This window comes from Melopsittacus undulatus, chromosome 20 (genome assembly GCF_012275295.1).
Source record: "Melopsittacus undulatus isolate bMelUnd1 chromosome 20, bMelUnd1.mat.Z, whole genome shotgun sequence".
Taxonomy (NCBI): domain Eukaryota; kingdom Metazoa; phylum Chordata; class Aves; order Psittaciformes; family Psittaculidae; genus Melopsittacus; species Melopsittacus undulatus.
Window position 1 is genome coordinate 944,000 of NC_047546.1, and position 19,504 is coordinate 963,503.

Here is a 19,504-nt window from a genome sequence, read left to right on the forward strand (position 1 = left end):
GCGGGGGTCGTCATCAAAGGGGCCGAGCCTTGTGCAGCTCCTCCTCCCTCCCTATGACAGCGAATGGGAGGAGGCGGTTGAGCCATCGGTGAGAGCTTCCGACCAATAGGGATGGCGGAGGGGCGGGCCTTGCCTTTGAGCGGCAGCTCTCTCGCCCAATAGGAAAGCAGCAGCTGGGACACGCCCTGGCGGCAGTTCCTTGTGGTAAATAGCTGCTTGGAGCGCAGCCGCGGCTGGCCAATGAGAAGCCGGAGGGGGCGGGGCTGTATTGATGAACAAACCCTCCAGCCAGTGGGCAGCGAGGATGTCACGTGGGCGAGCCAGCGCCAACCACCAATAGGAAGCGGCATGGGAGGGGACCGCGCTTTGAATGGCAGCCCCGCCGCCCAATGAGCGCGGCCCGCGGAGGGCGGGCTCCATCCGCGGCGTTGCCTCCCGCTCCGCCAACAGCGAGTGCGAGCGGCCGCGACCCCCCCGGGAGCGACAGCGGCGGCAGCCAATCGGGATGCGCGGAGCGGCGAGCGGCGGGCGGCTCCGCCAATGGCGTGGCGCGGCCAGGGCCGGGAGCGAGGCTGGCGAGCGGCCGGCGGCGGAGGGCGGGGGGCGCGGGCCAAGCAGGAAGTGGCTGAGGAGAAGCGGGCGCCGCGGAGGGGCCGGGCCGGGATCCGGGCGCCCCCCGCCCGCAGCTGCAGGTACCGGACCCCCGGGGCTCGCTCGGCCGCCGGAGGAGCGGGGAGGGCGGCTCCGGGCGCGGGGGTTGGGTCCCGGGGAGCCCCGGTCAGAGGCGGGCGGGGAGGGGGGGGGTTGGGCCCGGTCAGACATGGCGGGAGGTGACGGCACGATCGGGCCCGGTCACCCGCGGCCCTGCCGGGGTCGGGTTGGAGCCGCCCCGCGTCCCACCCTCCCCGTGGCGTTGGGGGGGAGCGGAGCAGTGCGGCCGTTCCCTTTGGGGGGGGGGGTCCCATCCGTGCCCCCAGGGCGGGGGGGGTTATGGGGGGGGCAGCCCTGCTCGTGCCCCATTAGTGAGGGGCAGGATGAGGCCTCTGGGGCCTTGTGTGTGCCCAGAGGCCGTGCGGGGCCTGGCCCCAGCCTTTGGGACCTGTTACTGCCTTCACTGAGCTCCTTCCTGCTCCCTGCCCAGCTGGGGCTCCCGGGGGGGCGGCTCGCACGGGTCCCCTCCGTTCTTCACCCGGTTCTTCCCTTGCAGGCACGGTTGTGCCTTGTTTTGGGCCCCGGTTCCCGGGGGGATTTTCCTGCTCCTCCGGTTTCCTTACGCTGTGGATAAGCAGCTTTGTGCTGTGCTGGATGCGCTGTTTCTTTAGGGCCTGCTGGCCTGAGGATGGTGTTTGAGAACGGGGTGTGTGGGTCTCACCGCACCCCAGGCTCCTGGGAAGAGCAGTGCGGAGGCTCCCGAATGGTTTCAGGAGGAGGGAATCTCTCAATTGCCCTGGGTTTGGTGGAGGAGAACACGGGAGGCATGGAGGGGATCCTGGTGCAGCCTGGGCTGTTGTCAGGTCCTGGAGCTGCTCCCTGCCTCTTCAGGCCTGGCTGGGAGGCATCAGGAAGCTCTCTCGGAGAGCCTGGTGTGGTTCCAGGTGCAGGAGAACGGCACCGTCCTGGGCCGCCCTTGGGCTCGCCCTGAATTCCTGCAGGGAAGCAGCTGGGAATTGATAGGGAAAACTTCACGGCTGTCACTTCCCGAGGGGTCAGAGGAGGTTCAAGGGGGGGCTCTGGGTGTGCGGGGGGAGGAGGAGGAGGGCAAGGGCAGGGAGTGCACCCACAGAGCCCCACTTTCTTGTCCCTGTAAAGTTCCTTAATCCCTTGCTGCTGGTGTCTGCATCTCATCGGTACTGGGCTGCCTTCCGCAGTCAGCTTCATGCAAAGAGAGGAGGGGAAGGCTGCCGGGCTCCGGGCTGGGGTTCGAGCTCTGGGTTCGGGATTGAGCCTTGTTTGTGCAGCAGCTGCCTCAAAGGATGTATTTTTAGTGCCTGAGGAGGAAAAAAACTGCGTCACCCACATGTGGCTGTGCTGGGATTAGCAGAGGAGGGCGGCCTGGCCGAGGTGCTTCCCAAAGCCTTGCCGAGCCTGAGCAGCAGCAAGACGATGGGTGAGCTGGTGTGAACCCTCTTTGTGCAAGGGGCCACCCGGTTCCCCATAGGCACCGCTGTGAAGCAGTGGGAGCTGCAGGAATGCAAGGCTCCAGCTGCTGGAGAGGTGGTGCCGGTGTGGAGGTGGCTCTGGGTCGTCTCCATAGCACCCAAAGCTCTCCTCATCCCGCAGGACTCGTGTTTGTCTCTGGTTTTCTGGGTTTATCCTCCTGGCTCCACTTTGTTTGTACCGTCAAGTACCTAAGCATGCTTGTGGGTCCTCGGAACAGAGCACACGGATAGCGAGCAGGCTCTCTTGGAGCTCTGTTCCCTTCCTTTGGCAACCCACGGGCAGATCTGCTCTTTATTCCTCTGGGATAAGTGGGGTGTCCCAGCTGAGGTCAGAAACTTGACGTTGGAAACCCCAGTGTAATGCAATAGCACAAAGCACTGGGATGGGGAGAACTGGGAGCTGCTCCTAATGATGTGGAAATGATCCTGGGTGAGGCTGGACAGCTGGGGAAATCCTGGTTGTTCTGCCATGGAATGTGTGCCTGGGACACCAAGTCCTTGCCCATGTGTGGATCCTGGTCGTACTGGTAGATCTGGGCACAGCAACCTCCCCACCTTGTCACTGAGGCTGCTCTGTGCAGATCATGGCTGCAGAGATGCTGCCCGTGCTTAAAAACTCCATTTTTCAGGCCGGCCAAATTGTTGGGATTTCTGGAGCTCGTCCACCACTTGTTTGTTTTGGTATCTCCAGAAGGGAGCAGATGGGAGAGACTTAATTCCATGAGATGTATAGGAATGAGTGTGCTGTTCCTGCGGAGCAGCTGAGCTCGCTCCGGGCTCCTCGGTGGGCTGGGGAAGAGCCGAGTTTCCTGCTCCGTTCCCTGCTGGAGCATCCTTCGGGCCTGACTTCGGTGCCATGGGTGAGGTAGCTGCTCGCATCCCGGCGGGGGGAAGCTGCTGCGTGGTGGTGAGAGACGTCTCCTCCTTCCCTCCTTCACAGCTGATTTCGGATGCCACTCTTGGCTTTTAAGGATTCGGTTGCTGTCACAAAGCCTACTGAGCGCTAAGAAATGAGCTGGAGCAGTTTCAGTGGGGGATGCTCACCAGCTCTGGGTCTGACACCAGCCCTGGCTGTTTATTGCACTGTAAATGTTATTCTTTCCTGTTTCTCTTTCCCTGTGATGTGTCAGGGGGAGGTACCGGGTGGTTTTCTTCGTGTGAGCCAAGCAGCAGGGAGGAATCCCCAAGAAGTCCCCTTAGGCAGACAGAGCAAGGGTGCAGAGCAGAGAGAGACGTTTGTGTGTTACTCCAGTGACAGCAATCCCAAATCTGGCCTAAAAGGCCTCTTTGCAGCCAGCCTCTTCACACTGCAGGTGGCCAGAAGGTTGTTTCCTTCCCTGCACTAGGCCAGGCCCATCTCACCCAGCTCTGTGTGTGAGGAGCTCCAGCCCCTGCCCAGAGCATGTGGAGATGCTTGAAAGGAGCACAGTGCTAACCCCGAGGGATGCTGGCACCCATCCTACAGCAAGTAACTCAGCCTCCATACTCCTTGGAACTGGAGGCAGTAGCAGATGCAGGTGGGGATGCCTTGGGGGGGGTTTGATGGGGAGGATATTTTGTTCCTTATTAAAGTGGGGTTGACTGGGGGGTGTGGAATAGGAAGGAGGCAGCGTTTCAACAGGGGATCCCTGTCCCTCAGCCCCTGTGTTGGCTGTGGGGGAGCACAGGCGCCTTGTTCACAGGGGTTGAGCCCTTTCCCACAGACACAGCTCAGATCAGTTATGTCTAGAAATAGATGCTGCCTGACCAAAGCAGCACAAAGGAACCCCCGTTGGTGCAGTCCCTGGCCTTGGCTGTTGGTCTGCAGGATTTTGCTGCTTTCTGCTCCTCCTCCCATGGGTTTTATCTCAAGGTCTCTGTGTGGGCCAGGCCAGGCACAAGGGCGGCCTTGGCTCCAGGTCGGAGGCTCCTTGTGTTCGGGAGCATTCCACTGCAGCAGGGTGTGTGTGCTTTGCCTCTCACAGCATCCCCAGCCCCCGGCCCCCTTGCTCTCCTGTAGGAACTGGAGCCAGGAAGGGGTTTCAAGAGGTGTCCTGGCCACGCGGCCAATGCGTTTGTGGCTCTGGGTGCTGGGGCTCCTCTGCAGCGCTCAGCAGTGAGCATGGATGTGCTTACTCCCAAGCAAGGCTGGGAAGGGTCTGCCCGTGCTCTTCGGGAAGGGATCCCGCTGTTGCCGTGCTCCCAGAGGACACGGGCACTGCAGAACCGGAGGCTATGGGATGGCCGGGGCCCTGCAGAAAGCCTCGGCTCCAGCCTGACCTGCGGCTCCAGGGCCAGGCCGGGGGCTCACGGGGAGGAAGCCGCAGCGGGGAGGAAGGAGGCCCCTGCCTGGACCGGCGCTGGGCTGGCAGTGTGACCTGTTTCGATGGTAATGCAGAGGGACGGCTGAGGGCAGCACAATGGAGCACAAAACATGCGCATAATGGCTGGAGGTTTAATCCCCTGTCGCCGCCTGGAGCAGGGAAAACAATGCTGAGGGTTTCAAATGGCCCATCCAGGCCCTGGCAAGGGACTTATTTGTCAGCCTGGTACCCCCGGAGAGCCCTTTCCTGTGCTAGAAGTAAAAGAGAAAGGGAGGAGGAAGGACAGAGAGAGCCCTTTCCAAGGGACGGCAGCAGCAGGGCCCAGGCTCCACTTGGGGCAATGCAGTGGAGTTGCCCTGGTCAGTTCTGGGGAGTTTGCCTCCTCCCAAAAGCAGTGGGAAATGAATAATGAAACTCTTGGAGCATCCTTAATGTGACCATTCCCTCCCCATGTGCCAGGGAGCCGATGGCCAGGCTTGGTGAGAGCACTGAGCGTCCCTCATGCCACCTCCTCACGTGCTGCAGGGAACCCCACCGAAACCACCCAGGAGACCATCCCGATCCAAGAGGGACAGAGCCTGAGGGAGTGTTTCATTCCAGCTGGAGCTGGATTTGCGTGGCTGGAGGGATCAGAAGTGAAGAGCCAGCACATGGGGCTGTGGGCATTGGCTGTCCAAGCAGAGCCTGTGCCCTGCTGCTTCCCTCAGAACCAATACTGCTGGGCCATCCTTTCCCATCTCCATAACAGCTGCTGGGGATGCGTATGCAGGCATGCTGGGATACACACCCCTTTTGTCCCCTTTGGCCTTGAGATGGGCCCTGCCAGGAAGCACGGCCATGAGCTGCTCGGTACAGACCGGCTGTGGTGAGGCAGGTAATCAGCTCATCGCCCACAGCAGCTCTTGACTGTGGGTATCCAAACGTGTCCACATCCAATAAATGACAGGCAAAAAATAGCCTGAAGGTCTGGAGCAGCCTCTGCCAGCATCACGTCATTGTTGTCTCTCCTCTTTCCCTTAAATACTGCAGCCACGGCAGCTCTGGGCTCCAGGCTTTGTGGCTGGAAGGGCACAGGGGTGCTGTGAAAGCCACTTTGGGTGTCCCAAATCACCCCTCTGCCCCCCCCAGCGTGCACAGTCCCTTGCTCAAGGACATGGCTGTGCCTTGAAAACAGATGAACCCTTCCTGCAGCACAGGAGCCTCAGAGGGGAGGCTGCCACATGCTGAGCACCAGGGTGTTGCTGGGGCAGACGCTGTCCCCAGAGGTGCCCAGGGCCTGGATGTTGTCCCAGATGCGTTTTGCACTTTGCTGGGCTCAAGCCCCTGGCATCCTGTCCCCTCGGATGTTCCCTGTGGGGTGATGCTGCCCTGGTTTGGGCTGGAGCAGGAGGTGCGAGCTCTCTTCTGGAAAGCCTGGAGCAAGCATCCCTGCCCTTTGCGCACAGTAAATCACCAGAGCTGGGCCTCGGGGAGAACACAGTGCTGCTGGCTGCAAGAACCCTGGCAAACAGCTGGAGGAGGCAGGGAATGAGGCTGGAGTTCACTCCTGAGCTGATGCAGGTGACGGGGATGGGCCTGGAGCACCCGGTCCTGCTCTGCTGCTCGCACTCTTGGGTGCCTTTGGTTGACCCTGGGTTTGTGCGCTGCGGATAAGCTGTGTTCAGCCCTCCTGTGGGTCTCTGTTGGGTGTGCTCTGAGCCCCGCGCCTCACACAGGGGTTTCCCTTAGGGCTCAGTGGGCATCGGGCTGCAGGCAGCAGCTTCCCTGCTGCAAAAAGGGAGCCTGAGCTCCCAAAGCCAGGAAGGTAACAGATTGAGTCCTGACGTGAGGGGAGATGCTCCTGAGCTGGGTGCAGGGCATTCACATCACCCCGTGCCTCAGTTTCCTCACAGGGGCTAAACCCCAGCTTTGTCCAAACGTGAGCTGCTGCCCACATCCTGGATATTGCTTAACAGGGAAATGCTGCTGGAGATGGAGAGAAGTCCTCTTGCAGGTTCAGCATTCACCTGCCAGCAGCACATCCCATGTCCTCGGAGCCAGCAGTCCTGGGCAGTTCCTCAGTAGCTTGTTGTCAGATGAATAATATCTCTTAAAATCCTTTCATCTCAGGAATCTTGGGTGGTTTTTTGGCCTTCCCTCCATCAGGATGGTAAAATGTCACTGTTCAGTGCACTTGGAACATGGCACATTGCTTCCACGAGCTCTGCCTGGCTGCTGGCAGGAAATGCTCCAGCAAGGAACTGGAATTAACCCATCGAAACAAACCTGAAGTGTTTTGCTCCTGCAAAGCCACTGCTGCTTGTACCAACTTGGGTAAAACTCATCCAGACCCCGTTTCTAGTCCCAAAACGAGGGGAGGCTGCGCCTTCATCTCACACAACCTCTTGCCCACGGTATCCAGGCAGCAGCCCCACAGCCTCTGTGCTCTGCTCCCATTGCACATCCTTAGACAAGTCCCCAGCCCCTGGGGCGCAGATGAGCACTGTGAGAGCAGGGCTACCGGGGGCTTTCCCTTCCTCCTCTCCACCTGCCATGGAGCATTTGGAGAGCCAGAGGAGGCCCTGACATGGAGAAAAGCTGTGCCAGGTGCTGCGAGCTTGTTGCTGGGGGAAGTGGCCCCGTCCTCCCCCCCTGCAGGGCCTGCACCAGGGAGCAGATTGTGTGACACTGGCACTGGTTGGGCTCATTGCAGACAGTTGTTCTCACCGGGGATGGCTCTGCCCCAGAGGAGCTTTTCAGCAGGGGATCAGCTCCAGAACGGCTCCGGGAGCAGGTGAGAGGCTGGGGGAGCTGCTCCTCATCCTCCCCTCTTCAGCAGGTACCCATGGCAGGGCCTTGTTTGGATGCAGGGCTCTTTGGAGCTGAGGGCGGGCGCTGGGCCAGGCTCTGTCACCGCGTTCCCTCGGTGCCTCCGGAGCTAATCCGGGCGCTGGAGTGGGGCCGTTCCTGCTGGCTTTGGGCACAGGATCCCTGTGAACCCCACCTTGGGTCTACTGCAGAGCCAGGCTTTGGGAGGTGCCTTTGGTGCGGCGCTGCGGGCGGCAGCACGGCCCTGCCACGGTCAGGAAGGGAAACAGGAAAAGCACCTTTTAAATATAGCAACTGTTTGCAATGGGCCCTGTGGCCTCTGCAGCCCTTGCAGAGCAGTCCCCTCCTGTCCCCGGTGGCTGGGACCCGCTGCTCCCACCGAGGACCCAGGCCTGGCCTTGGAATCTCCGCTTCCTCCTGCCTGTTTCTCCATAGCTCCTGGGGTTTCCTTGCCTTTGCGGTGCTGAGGCCCCAGCCCTGCCTCGTGCTCCTGCTCTTCTGAAGGGCAGAAACCTGAACCTGGTGGTGTTCGGAGCTCGGCCTTTGCTTTGGTTTGATGTCAGATCCCGCGGAGCTGCCTGCCCTGTCTTGCCTTTTCCGTGCCATCTTCCTCCTCGGCGTCAGTGGGGGCTCAGGTACCGGCAAACCCCCCCCCGGTGCAGCCCCTTGGGCAGGAGCAGTGTGGGTACAAGGTCAGCCCCGTGCATTTTCAGTGGCAGGGTTGCTGTGGGGCAGCTCTGCTCCGTGCCCCACAGACCCCACGCTGCACCCAAGGAGATCCCCTTGGGGTGCCCTACGGTGGGGGTTAAAAATAAAGCTAGAGTGAGCCTGAGCTGGCTCATTTGGGCACCTAAAGGGGTTTGCCAGGTACAAAATAAGCCCAAAACACCTGCAAGAGCAGTGCCAAGGCTGGTTCTGAACCGTTTGGCCTCCACACTGCTTTGTCACCAGTGACTTGTGTTGCAGGTGTTCAGGTCGGACAGAGCCTTGGGTGACCTGGGTTAGTGGGAGGTGTCCCTGATGATCTTATGGTCCTTCCCAACCCAAACCATTCCATGATTCCCAGGCTGGTCGTGGCTGTGCAGGGTACGGACAGGATTCCCATGCACGGGGACAGACGTGTCCAGCTGCTCCCAGGGCGTCCCTGTCCCCCTGCCTCCATTGCCTGGTTATCCTTGTAAAGCAGAGTCTGCTGTCTAAGCCACATGCCCTGCCCGCAGCTTAATCCTGGGATTTCTTGCCCAGCCTGCAGCAACAGGAGGAACATTATTCCCTTTGTCTGTGCCGCAGCCATGTTTTCAAACCTGTTGCTATGTCTCAGCCTCCCGTTCCTCCATCCTTTGCTCCACAGCCCACGTGTTTGAGGGCTCTTATCTGAGTCTCCTTGTTGCTGTCTGGACCCTTTCCTTTTGGAATGGCCTTGCTGCTGTGGCCGGGAAGGACAGTTCCTGCGTCATGGTGGGTGCCTCTGACTGGAAGGAAGGGTTTGTTCTCTGTGCAGCTCTCCTGAGCTCTCTGCAGCTGGTGCTCTGCTGCAGCTGCTCCTCCAGTGCTGCAGAGCTCCCTGAGGGCTGCATCCTGTGGGCCTGGACATCTCTTGCAGGGTGCTGGGATCCTTGTAACTTTGTGCCATCCTGGCTGGGAATCAAAGCATCGCACAGGAACAAAGGCCAAGAAGGGAAGGGATTTGCCTGAGGGGCTGCGTTCAGGGGCAAGGCAGCCAAATGGGGGTGTGCTTAGCGTGGGGCTCAGAAGAAGCAAGCTCCCATCCGTGCCTCTGCCGGCTTGGGGTCACGGTGCTAACGTTCCTCTCCTTGTCCTCTTGCAGACCCTGCGCTATTCCTCACCATGGGGGACATGAAAACTCCGGATTTCGATGACCTGCTGGCAGCTTTTGATATCCCTGACATTGACACAAACGAAGCCATCCATTCTGGCCATGAGGAAGCGGATGCTCACATCAAGCAAGTCCCTGGAGAGCCGGGACCCCCTGACCATGTCCTGCCCCACACAGACATCACTGCTGTCAGTGTGATCGTGAAGAACACGGTGTGCCCCGAGCAGCTCGATGCCCTGGATGGGCGCAGCAAAGACGGGCACGTCATTGGCTCCCGCTTGCTGCAGAATGGCTTTGGGGCCACCGAGATGCCCAGATCCCCCACCTCCAGGTCTGTGGAAGCTGTAGCCTCCTCCAACGGGGAGTGTTGGGTGAAGGAAAAAGGCCCCAAGCCCCTGGATATCTTTTCCCATTTTAGCCCCGATCCCAATGAAGACAACACTGCCAACCTGATTGACAGACCCCGGGAGTGCAAGGCCAAAGAGAAGTCCCTTGCTGTGCCCTCCCTCTCCCCATCTCCCACCCTGTCCCTGGACTGCAAAGAGCCCATGGGAGAGAGCACGGAGAACCTGCCCCCGGCTTTCCCGCAGCCCTTTGAAAGCGGCCAGGCCGGGGGTGCCCATGGCTCCCCTCCTGCCATCTCCTGCATCAAGAAGGAGGAGTCTGACTCGGAGGAGGTGGGCCGCGAAGCCAGCCCAAAGGGTTTGGCTGCAGCCTTGGGGGACAGCCCCTTGGAGCACCTGAAATCAGTCACCGTGCGCTACTCCGCGGATGATTCTCCCATCACGTCCTGGCCTGGATCAGACCCGAACCTGGACAGCAGCACCAGCAACCTTCCTGAAGTGAAGCACTCACCCGCCAGCCCCCGGGAGCCCTTCTTCAAGCCCTCCTCCCCAGTGGTACAAAGCCCCAGGCTCCCCACGTCTACGAAGCACCTGGACAGCATCGCCCTCAAAGAAGAGCATGAAGTTCTGGACAAGTCCATGGGAAGTCCGCAGAGCATGTCCAGTGCTGAGGAGGAGGAGGAGGAAGAAGACAACAACAATGATTCCCCTTCCTCCAACTCCTCACGGCCCCTGAAGGTGCGGATTAAAACCATCAAAACCTCCTGTGGCAGCATCACCCGGACCGTGACCAGGGTCTCATCGGACTCCGAGCCCGGCTCCACCAAGGGCCCACCTGAGCACAGCTCTCAAGAGACCTCTCTGGAGGGCGCCAGCTTCTCAGCATCGGCAGACAAAGAGGAAGGGATCGTGCTGGAGGTGTCCAAGGACAAAATGGAGCTCTCCAGCCCCTTGAAAAGCACGGAGGGGCCAAAAATCGTCAGTGTTCAGCTTGGCAACGGCACCAAGCTCAAAGGGACTGTCCTGCCCGTCTCCACCATCCAGAACGCCAGCAGCGCCATGCTGATCGCCGCCAGTGTGGCTCAGCAGAAATCCATGGTGCTGCCAGCAAAGACAGGTAAGGCTGTGGCCAAGAACATCATCAACCTGGTGCCGCAGACCCTGCCCAAGGCCGACACCAGGACCAGCGTCAGCACCGTGACGCAGACCAGCACCATCACCACCACAGCCAACCAGAAGGTCAACGGCACCACAGTGGTGATGGTGCAGCCGCAGAAGCCTTCCCCTACCATTGCAGGCACGGTCATTTCCAGGAGCCAGTCCAGCCTCGTGGAAGCCTTTAACAAGATCCTCAACAGTAAGAACCTCTTGCCAACGTACAAACCCAACCTGAACCCCCCGGCCGACGCCAGCCTCACGCTGCCTCCCTTCGGGTACCGCTGCCTGGAGTGCGGCGATGCCTTTGCCCTGGAGAAGAGCTTGGCTCGGCACTACGACCGGCGCAGCATGCGCATCGAGGTCACCTGCAACCACTGCACCAAGCGCCTCGTCTTCTTCAACAAGTGCAGTTTGCTGCTGCACGCCCGCGAGCACAAGGACAAGGGCCTGGTGATGCAGTGCTCCCATCTGGTTATGAGGCCCATCGCTTTGGATCAAATGATCGGGCAGCCGGACATCACCCCCCTGGTCTCAGTGACCTCCTTCCCTGCTGGCAAAGTGACTGGTGTGGCTCAGGACACCTTGGCCACCGCCAACGGGGCTCAGGACCTCCCCATCCTGCCTCTGAGCAACAGCTCGGAGCAGACCAACTACAGCTGCTTCAGGTGCCTGGAGTGCAAAGAGCAATGCAAAGACAAAGCTGGGCTGGCTGCGCACTTCCAGCAGGCAGTGAGCACAGGGACGAGCAGCAGCACGGTACGTAGGTGGAAGAGCAGCGAGACCCACAGCAACCCATCCCCGGGGATGTGGGGCAGAATGGAGGACTCCAGATGTGATGCAGGCAGCCCCTGCCTGGTCATGCCCGATTCCTCTCCATGCAGGAAGGAAAACCCGTGAGCCCTGGGTGGAGGGAAGGGAGGCTGACCTCAGCTCCCAGCTGCCCTGTGGGTCCAACAGCCCCAATGCAGCAGGGAGGGATGAGCAGGTGCTGGTGCCCTGCGGTCTGGCACCCAGTGCAGGACAGAGCCATCCCCACGGAGCCATGTTAGAGCAGTGGGTGCTGCTTCCTCTTTCGATGCCTTGAAGCACAAATGGAGTCTGGAGAAAGCAGGAAGGGGTGGGCTGGGGTTCCCCCCCCCATTTCAGAGTCAATCTTGAGATCCTGGGTGCTTCCTGCTGCTGCCAACACATCCTGGTTTGTTGGGGCAGGCAGCATCCAGCAAATACACAGGATTAATACTGCCAAGGGGTGACCTTCAAAAGGCAAGGAGGGAAAAGAGGCCCAGAGAGGAGCCTGGTCCTTGCTGTGTCTTCACCTTTCCCTTTGTGCAGAGAGGCTCAGCCCCTTGGCTTTCTTCGCACAGAAGGAATTTGCTGTTCCCTGGTAACCCTGTTCAGGTTGCTGCTGTAGCCATGGTGCTGTTCAAATGCAGATATTAGGGCCCTGCTCCAGAGGAGGGCTGCTTTCTGTTTGAAGGTCATCAGGAGCCCTGAGACTCACACGCTTGTATGATTGTCCCAAGGAACTTGCCTTTAACAGGGGAGGATTTCTTCCTCCCATCCCCTTTCCTAGCCTTGGAGTGGATGGAGCATTCAGGGGAGCGCCTGAGCTTGGAAATTCAATGGAGTGAAGTTGCTGTCAGGGCAAAACCTGTTCCAGCCTTCCCTTAGCCAAGAGCAGCTTTGTCCCTGTAGCCAGCAGATGGACTCCCCCCTACACCCACTAAAACCAGGGTTTATTTCCCTTTCCAACAAACAGAAAGCCCCAGCGGCTTCCTCAGCACAGGGAGGGATTGGGGTGGCTGAAGCCATAAATCTCCATAATCCTCACTTGCCACCTTTCATTCCCTCTCCTTCCTGGTGTCCCCCCTGTTCCTGCTCCGTCTCCATCTCCCAGCCTGTCTTTAGCTGCCTGCTTTCTTGTTCCCTCTCGTTGCTTTGCTGCCAAATTCACCCCTGGGTCTCTCTTGGCAGTGCTCTGGACCCTGGCCTCGTACCAGCCGTGAGGGGAGCACAGGGCATGGCTGGGGCTGCTCCTCTCCTCCCTCGCCCACCTCTGCGCTGGTTTTACCCCATCTCAGGGCAGCTCCTATGGGAAGCTCATTCCCTCCAGTCCTTGCCAGCTTTTCCCATTGACATCCCCATGGCCGTATCCTGGTGCAGAGTTCAGAGTAGTTTCAGGCTGGTTTTGGCACCGGGTTTGAATGCAGCCCAGCTCCCTCCGGTGAAGCTACTTTTGCTGAGTCCCTGCCTAACCCTTGGTGCATGCGGTATCTGGGACCCATCTGTAATGAAGAGGATTGTGAAACACCCTCAGCAAGTACCCAGCAAACAAAGTATCTCCTAAAATGTAGGAGCAAAGCATTAGGAATGCTGTTAGGAACAGTAGGAAAGCAAAGGATCTAAAAGGTGCCCTGCAGAGTCCCAGCACCTCTCACGTGCGGCAGCACAGGGCTTGGGGCTGCTTTGGGTGTTGCAGGTTCTTACCCCCAGCACCCACAGGGAGAAGCCATGGGCAGTGCCTTGTGACCCTCCGGATGCTCTTCCCCCCCCAGGTTTGCACCACGTGCCCCATGATCATGTCCAATCGCTGCAGCTTCAATGCCCATCAGCGCATCCACAAGAACCGCCCGCCCCACGTCTGCCCCGAGTGTGGGGGGAACTTCCTGCTGGCCAACTTCGAGGCTCACCTCAAGGACGCCTGCCTGCACTTCTCCCGCAGGGTGGGCTACAGGTAGGGCCCGAGCCTGCACATGGGGAGCAGCCGCTTCCCTTTACCCCACTGGTGCTGGGTGCGAGGCTGAGGGTGCCCGGGGAGGTTGTGTTCAAGGCCGGGCTGGACGATGCTGCAGGTTTAGTGGGAGGTGTCCATGCCCGTGGCAGGGGTTGGAACCGGATGCTCTGAAGGTCCTTTCCAACCCAAACTGTTCTATGGTTCTATGAACATTTCGCTTTACCCCTTCTCTGTCTCTCACCACTTTAACATGGGGGGAATTTCCCTCTTCCTGGGACCTCCTGGCTGCTGTTTCACCTCATGGTTGGCAGCATCAGACCCCCCCCAGTCTCTCCCTGCTCCGAACTGGAATTTTCCCAGAGCCCAGAACTGGTTTGGATTCTGCTGTCTCGTGGGGCAGGGAGCAGGCGTGGGGCACTGGTGCTGCCTGCCCTTAGTGTGTGCCAGCCTCTGCAGCACAGCTCATCCACTCTGCAGGTGCCCCAGCTGCGCCGTGGTCTTCGGTGGGGTCAACTCCATCAAGTCCCACATCCAGACCTCCCACTGCGAGGTGTTCCACAAGTGCCCCATCTGCCCCATGGCATTCAAGTCAGCCCCCAGCGCCCACGCGCACGTCTACACACAGCACCCTGGCTTCAGCAACCAGCAGTCCAAGTAAGTGCTCCCTGGGATGGCTCCTAGGAAGCCATAGGATGAGGGGAGGTTTAGATTGGATATTAGGACAAACGCCTTCACCAAAAGGGCTGTCAAGCGCTGGCACAGGGCTCCCAGGGAAGCACCTGAGTCACCATCCCTGGAAGCATTTAAGGGCTGTGTGGATGTGGCACTTAGAGACATAGGTTTGGTGGCAGTGCTGGGCTCAGGGTTGGATTCGATGTTTTCTAACCTAAAGGATTCTATGGTTACAAGAAGTGGGAGCCTCCTGGGTGGGTGGGACATTGGGGAAGAGCTCAGCACCCGCATGGGGGAGCTGCATCCGTCTCCTTTTCCCTTTCCCATCCCTTGGTGTGGGTCAGGCTGCTCCCAGGGCTGCTTTGAACCCTCTTGCAGCCAGCCTGGGCTGTGCCAGCAGGTGCTTTTTGCTCCAACAGAATGATTTACAAGTGTGCCATGTGCGACACGGTTTTCACCCACAAGCCCCTGCTCTCCTCCCACTTCGACCAGCATCTCCTGAACCAGCGGGTCAGCGTCTTCAAGTGCCCGGACTGCCCGCTGCTCTTCGCCCAGAAGCGCACCATGCTGGAGCACCTGAAGGTAATGCACAGCCCCTGTGCTCTTGCAGGAGAGCTCTCCTTCCCCACAGGCCCCTGAGCCTGGGTTAGGACTCTCAGTGCATCCGGGATGCAGCAGGACCCTGACATCTGGTTCCTTTGTGTCCCCGTCCCCCTGCAAGCCTGAGATGAGCAGGCTGGGGCCTGGCTATGGGCTCGTGCTCCTTCTTAGCCCACTGCAGTGCTGGGGGTGGGAGAGGGGATGAAATCCCAGCCCCAAACGGCTGCTGAGCCCTTTGCTTTCCAGAACACTCACCAGCCCCAGAAGCCCAAGGAGGACCTGGCAAAGAAGGCGTCCATCCTGCTGACACCGAAGCAGGAGCCTCTTGAGACCCCCGTGTCCAAGATGTCGGAGTCGTCGTCGTCCTCCACGGAGGAGGATGAACCCCCCAGCTCCCCTGAGCTGCGCAAGACCAAGCGGAGCCGCTTCCAGCGCAAGACGGTCAACAAGTCCAAGGGCAGCGGGTGGACGTGCGGCGTCTGCCACTCCTGGTTCCCGGAGCGCGATGAGTACGTCTCCCACATGAAGAAGGACCATGGCAAGGTGAGGAGGAAGCTGGGGCTCTGCTTGCCTGAGAGCGCAGAGCAGCGCGGCAGGAGCCCAGGGTCCTGTCCCAGCAGGGCTGTTACCCCGGGACAAACACAGGGCTGAGTTCTGGGCAGCAGGTGAAAGCAGAACCCAGGTACTTGTTACCTGGATGTGGAGCGCTGGGATGGGCAAGGAACAGGAACGGGAGGCAGCACTAAGTTCCCACATCCATTGGGAACGCTGCTGTGGGGCCGCCCGTGCTGGACCCGCCTGCCTCTTTGTTTCTTGCAGTCGGTGAAGAAGTTCCCATGCCACCTCTGCGAGCGCTCGTTCTGCTCTGCTCCCAGCCTCCGGAGACACGTGCGAGTGAACCACGAAGGGATCAAGCGCGTCTATCCCTGCCGGTACCTGTGCCACCAGGGGAGAGGGCTCTGGTTTGAGGGGTTGGATTCGGTGTTCCCCGCTCAAGCTGGGCTGGGGAGCAGAAAGCTATGGATGAATGAAGCATGATGGGGCTGGGGGTCTGGATGCCAGAGCCAGCTTTTCCAGGGGCGCCAGGCCTTGGTGCCTGCCCGGTGGTGCAGGAGCAGGCCTGGGGCTCAGCTCCGCACTGCAGAGCATCCCTTCATCGCCTCCTTGCTCTGGCCCTGCAGGTACTGCACAGAGGGCAAGAGGACCTTCAGCAGCCGGCTCATCCTGGAGAAGCACATCCAGGTGCGACACGGGATCAAGGTGACCGACCAGGCAAAGAGCCAGGAGGTTGTTATTGCCCGGATAGGGACTGGCACCATGCAGGTACGAGGTCCTGGGGGTCTCGTGGGGTGTTTTCAGGGGACTGGGGCCTTGTGGAGGCTTTGGGCAGGGGGGAGGCATCTCTGTGAGCCCTGATCCTGGTTCCTGCTTCCCTCCCCGTGTGCTGCAGTGCTTGGGGCTGGCAGCTCCCTCCCAGTGTGAGGCCCAGCACCTGTCTGGGCACAGCTGAGCTCCTGTCCCTGCCAGCACAGCAGGGGCTGAACTTGGCCATCTGCAGGGAGGGGGGGCAGAAACATCCCAGCTGGCTTCGAGCTTGCTCAGGAGCTGCCCCAGTGCAAGGGGCAAGTCCAAGGCTGCTGGTAGCAGGCTCCTGGGGGGGGGGCAGGACCCCTTTGGCCTTTACCCAAGCAAAAACCCATAGGGAATCCCCGTGCAGGTCGGGTTAGGGCAGGAGCTGCTCGAATCAGGCCCCCATTAAAGCCTCTGTGACCCCATCCCACAGGCATCCGGTCGGAAGCGGAAGCTGTCCTCGGATGATGGTGATTCCTGCAGCGAGGAGCCCGACAGCACCACCCCCCCCTCCAAAACCTCCAAGGGCGACCGCAAGGCCCCATTGCGGTGCCGCAAGTGCGGGTACCTGGCGAGCAGCTCTGCCGACTTCCAGGAGCACATCCCCCAGCACCGGACTGACGAGAGCTCGCACCAGTGCCGTGAGTGTGGGCTCTGCTTCACCTCCCAGGTGTCCCTCAACCGCCACCGCTTCATCACCCACAAGAAGAAGAAGGGAGCGGGGGAGCTGGAGCAGCCGGGGCCCCGGAGCCCGCTGGAAGGAGGAGCCCCGCACGCGGGCGATGGGAAGCTCTCCTGCAAGGTGTGCGGCCGCTGCTTCGACAGCCAGCTCAACCTCAAGACCCATTTCCGTACCCACGGCATGGCCTTTATCCGGGCCAGGCAGAACGCGAGCCCCGAGAACTAGGGCCCTGGCAGCGGCAATGAGACGTGTACATAACGAGCACAGGGCTCCTTGGGACCAGGGCTCTCCCTCCCTCCCTTCCTGCTCCTGGGCAGCGTTTTCAGCACGGGGCTGGATGAAAGAGCCGTGAAGAGAAGACCCCAGCTCGGGGCACCCGGCTGCATCCCCCAGGCCGGGGACTTGCCCCCTTCTGCTTTGTGGGCAGGAGCCAGGGGAAGGCAGGGATTGCCTGGGCAGGAGATGAGAGGCAGAGCCTGGATGCACGGGCCCTGCTCTGGGGAGAGCACCCGGCCCTCGGGAGGGACAGCACCTTCCTTCCGCAGGGATGGTTTGCACACCGGAGCGATGCTCTCCTCTACACTGTGGGGCTCTCTTCAGCCCTTCCGTCTGCGTTGTGCTGTGATGAAAGCAGAGCCTGGTTGAGGCCGTGTCCGTGCAGGACCCAGGGAGATGTCTCCATCGCAGGACAGAGACAGCTGCGCTGGGAGCTTGGCACAGCAAAATCCACCTTTTCTTTTGGTTTCGTTTGGGTTTTGGTTGGTTGGGTTCAGTTTCTTTTTTTTTCCCTTCTGAATGTTCCTTATTTCCCATTTTGCCGGCGCTGGGATCTGGGGAGAAGCCGAATCCGGCCTCTCCTTGGCTCCATTCACCTGCCCTGAGCATGAGGTTCCCCTTCACCATCACTGGCACTGACTTCAGCCGCTCATCGCTTCGTGCCACAGGACAGCCCCAGCTGGCACCTTCCCTTTGGCAGCAGAACAGAAGCCAAGAGAAGGGGCTCTGGGCAGGATGAGCCCCATGGCAGCACCATCCCCACCCCATGGAGCTGCACCGAGGGCAGGATCGGTGCCGGCCACTACAGAGGGAAAGGTGCTGCCAAACCCCATCACAGACTGAAACAGTGGGGCCTGGGGGGGGAGCTTCTCCAGGGGTGCTGCTGCACCCCCCTCCTGCCCTGCTCCCGGCACCGCTCTGGAGCCATGGAGCAGCCTCATCCCCTCCTTTGCACTGGGAACAGTGGCACCCCCCATAGAAACTACTGGCAAAGACCCTTCCTCCTCGTTGTGTGCTTGGGGTGTTTGTGTGAGTACCGGGTTCAGTCCTTTCCCTTCGGGCTCCTCTCCTTGTGCGGTCCCCCTGACGCTCTGTAAAGCTGTAGCACACACTAAAGGTGACAAAACCACCCCCCTGCTGTTGTGATTTGGGCTTGGCCTTGGTTTCATTCCTTGGGGAGGGGACACGGGGTTGGGGGGGGGGGGGTTCTTGCTTTTTCTTTCCTCTATGTTTGATGTACAGGGGGTGCCCCCCCCCCCCAGGTTCAGGTGGATTCAGTTCATGGCACACACTGGGGGGGGGGGGATATAAAATGTCCCTAAAATCAGCTCCCACAGCCCCTGGGCCAGGTTCCACCCCCCCCCCCCCAAGTGTTTCATGTGGGGCTGTGACCATGTAAATGCTGTGTAATAATAGAGAAGAACCTAAAGTTTCTATGAGTTTTAGAGGCAGGAAATGAAACAAATTGCTTTGTAACCCTGGTTTTTCAAGCACTTCAGTGCCTTTGGAGCGACTTCTGTTTGGGGGGGGGGTGGGGGTGTTGGGGGGGGCTGTACACTTCTTTGTAGGGCTGTGATTACGCTACATTAAAGCTACGGGCACTGCGAGAGGCTCTCAGGTATCCTTTATTCTTGTAGTAATAACGCATTAAACTCTTAGTGGTTTAACCCCTGCTGTGCCCTGTCTCTTGCTTACACAGCCCCCCGGGGGGGGGGGGGGGGGGGCTCCTGTGCCCTCCCCACAGCACATTCATATTGGTCCTGCCCCAAAATGGGGTTGCCCCCCCCCCCATCTCCTCCATGGAAAGGGGGGAGGAACCCCCAAGCGAGGTCGCTGATTGCCTTGGGGCCATGGGTTTATGGTGTCCTTGACATGGATGTGCCCCCCCCCCAAGTCCGGACCCTGATGATTCCCCCCCCCCCCCCAAGTGGTTCCTGGCCGTGTTGTAAAAGGGAATTGTTGGGTTTTAATGCTAAAGAAACAATGGGACAAACAATGAGTGTGAAACAGAGCCCGAGGGAGCGGGGGGGGGGCAGAATGTGACCTGCAGGAGGGGCTGAGCCTGATGCAGAGGGATGGGGGGGGCACTGCTCTTAAAGCACAGAAAGGGGCTGGGGGGGGGAGGGTCCAAGTTCAGCATCTGCCCCCCCCCGGCACCTGCCAAGGCTCCAGCACTGATCCTGCCCAATCAAACCCAACCGGGGGTCCCGGCTGCAGCCCCCCCCGGCCCTGCCTGACCCCATGGGGGGGGAGCTGGTTTGGGGCTGGAGAGAGCGGCACAGTCCCAGGCTCCTGGAACAGAGTCAGAGCAAAGGGGGCTGGAAAGGAGCAGGAGGAGCCCCCCCCTTGCCCCATGGGGCTCCAGGGCCGGGGGGGGGCTCAGCTCCACTTGAAGGGTGGCAGCAGGAAGGGGGGGGGGGAAGGATAAACAAAGAAAGGGGGTTCGGGGGGGGGCGGGACACACACTGAGGCCATGGCAGGGAACATGCAGGGAAGGGGCTGCTGGGATTCACCTTCAAGTGGTACCAGCAGAAGGCTCAAGTCAAAGTCAGAGCAGACCCCACAGGGTGGGGGTCAGGCC

At 60.2% G+C, this 19,504-nt stretch overlaps 1 protein-coding gene across 1 annotated transcript; it reads left to right on the forward strand.

Annotated features, from left to right (window-relative positions):
* The first annotated feature begins 576 nt into the window (after positions 1–576).
* On the forward strand, positions 577–18,069 carry ZNF687 (zinc finger protein 687). Its single transcript, XM_034071051.1, has 9 exons — positions 577–692; positions 9,099–11,365; positions 13,165–13,343; positions 13,821–13,997; positions 14,435–14,597; positions 14,862–15,158; positions 15,435–15,547; positions 15,797–15,938; positions 16,399–18,069. Exons 2-9 carry the CDS (start codon positions 9,119–9,121, stop codon positions 16,870–16,872), a joined length of 3,792 nt encoding a protein of 1,263 aa, XP_033926942.1. The 5' UTR covers positions 577–692; positions 9,099–9,118; the 3' UTR covers positions 16,873–18,069.
* Positions 18,070–19,504: the final 1,435 nt, after the last annotated feature.

Bases quoted from the DNA above. Each gene is read 5' to 3' on its own strand.
- ZNF687 (XM_034071051.1), top strand. From the start codon at position 9,119: ATGGGGGACATGAAAACTCCGGATTTCGATGACCTGCTGGCAGCTTTT. The intron at 14,598-14,861 runs GTAATGCACAGC...TTTGCTTTCCAG, and splicing joins CCATGCTGGAGCACCTGAAG to AACACTCACCAGCCCCAGAA. The intron at 15,548-15,796 runs GTACCTGTGCCA...CTGGCCCTGCAG, and splicing joins AAGCGCGTCTATCCCTGCCG to GTACTGCACAGAGGGCAAGA.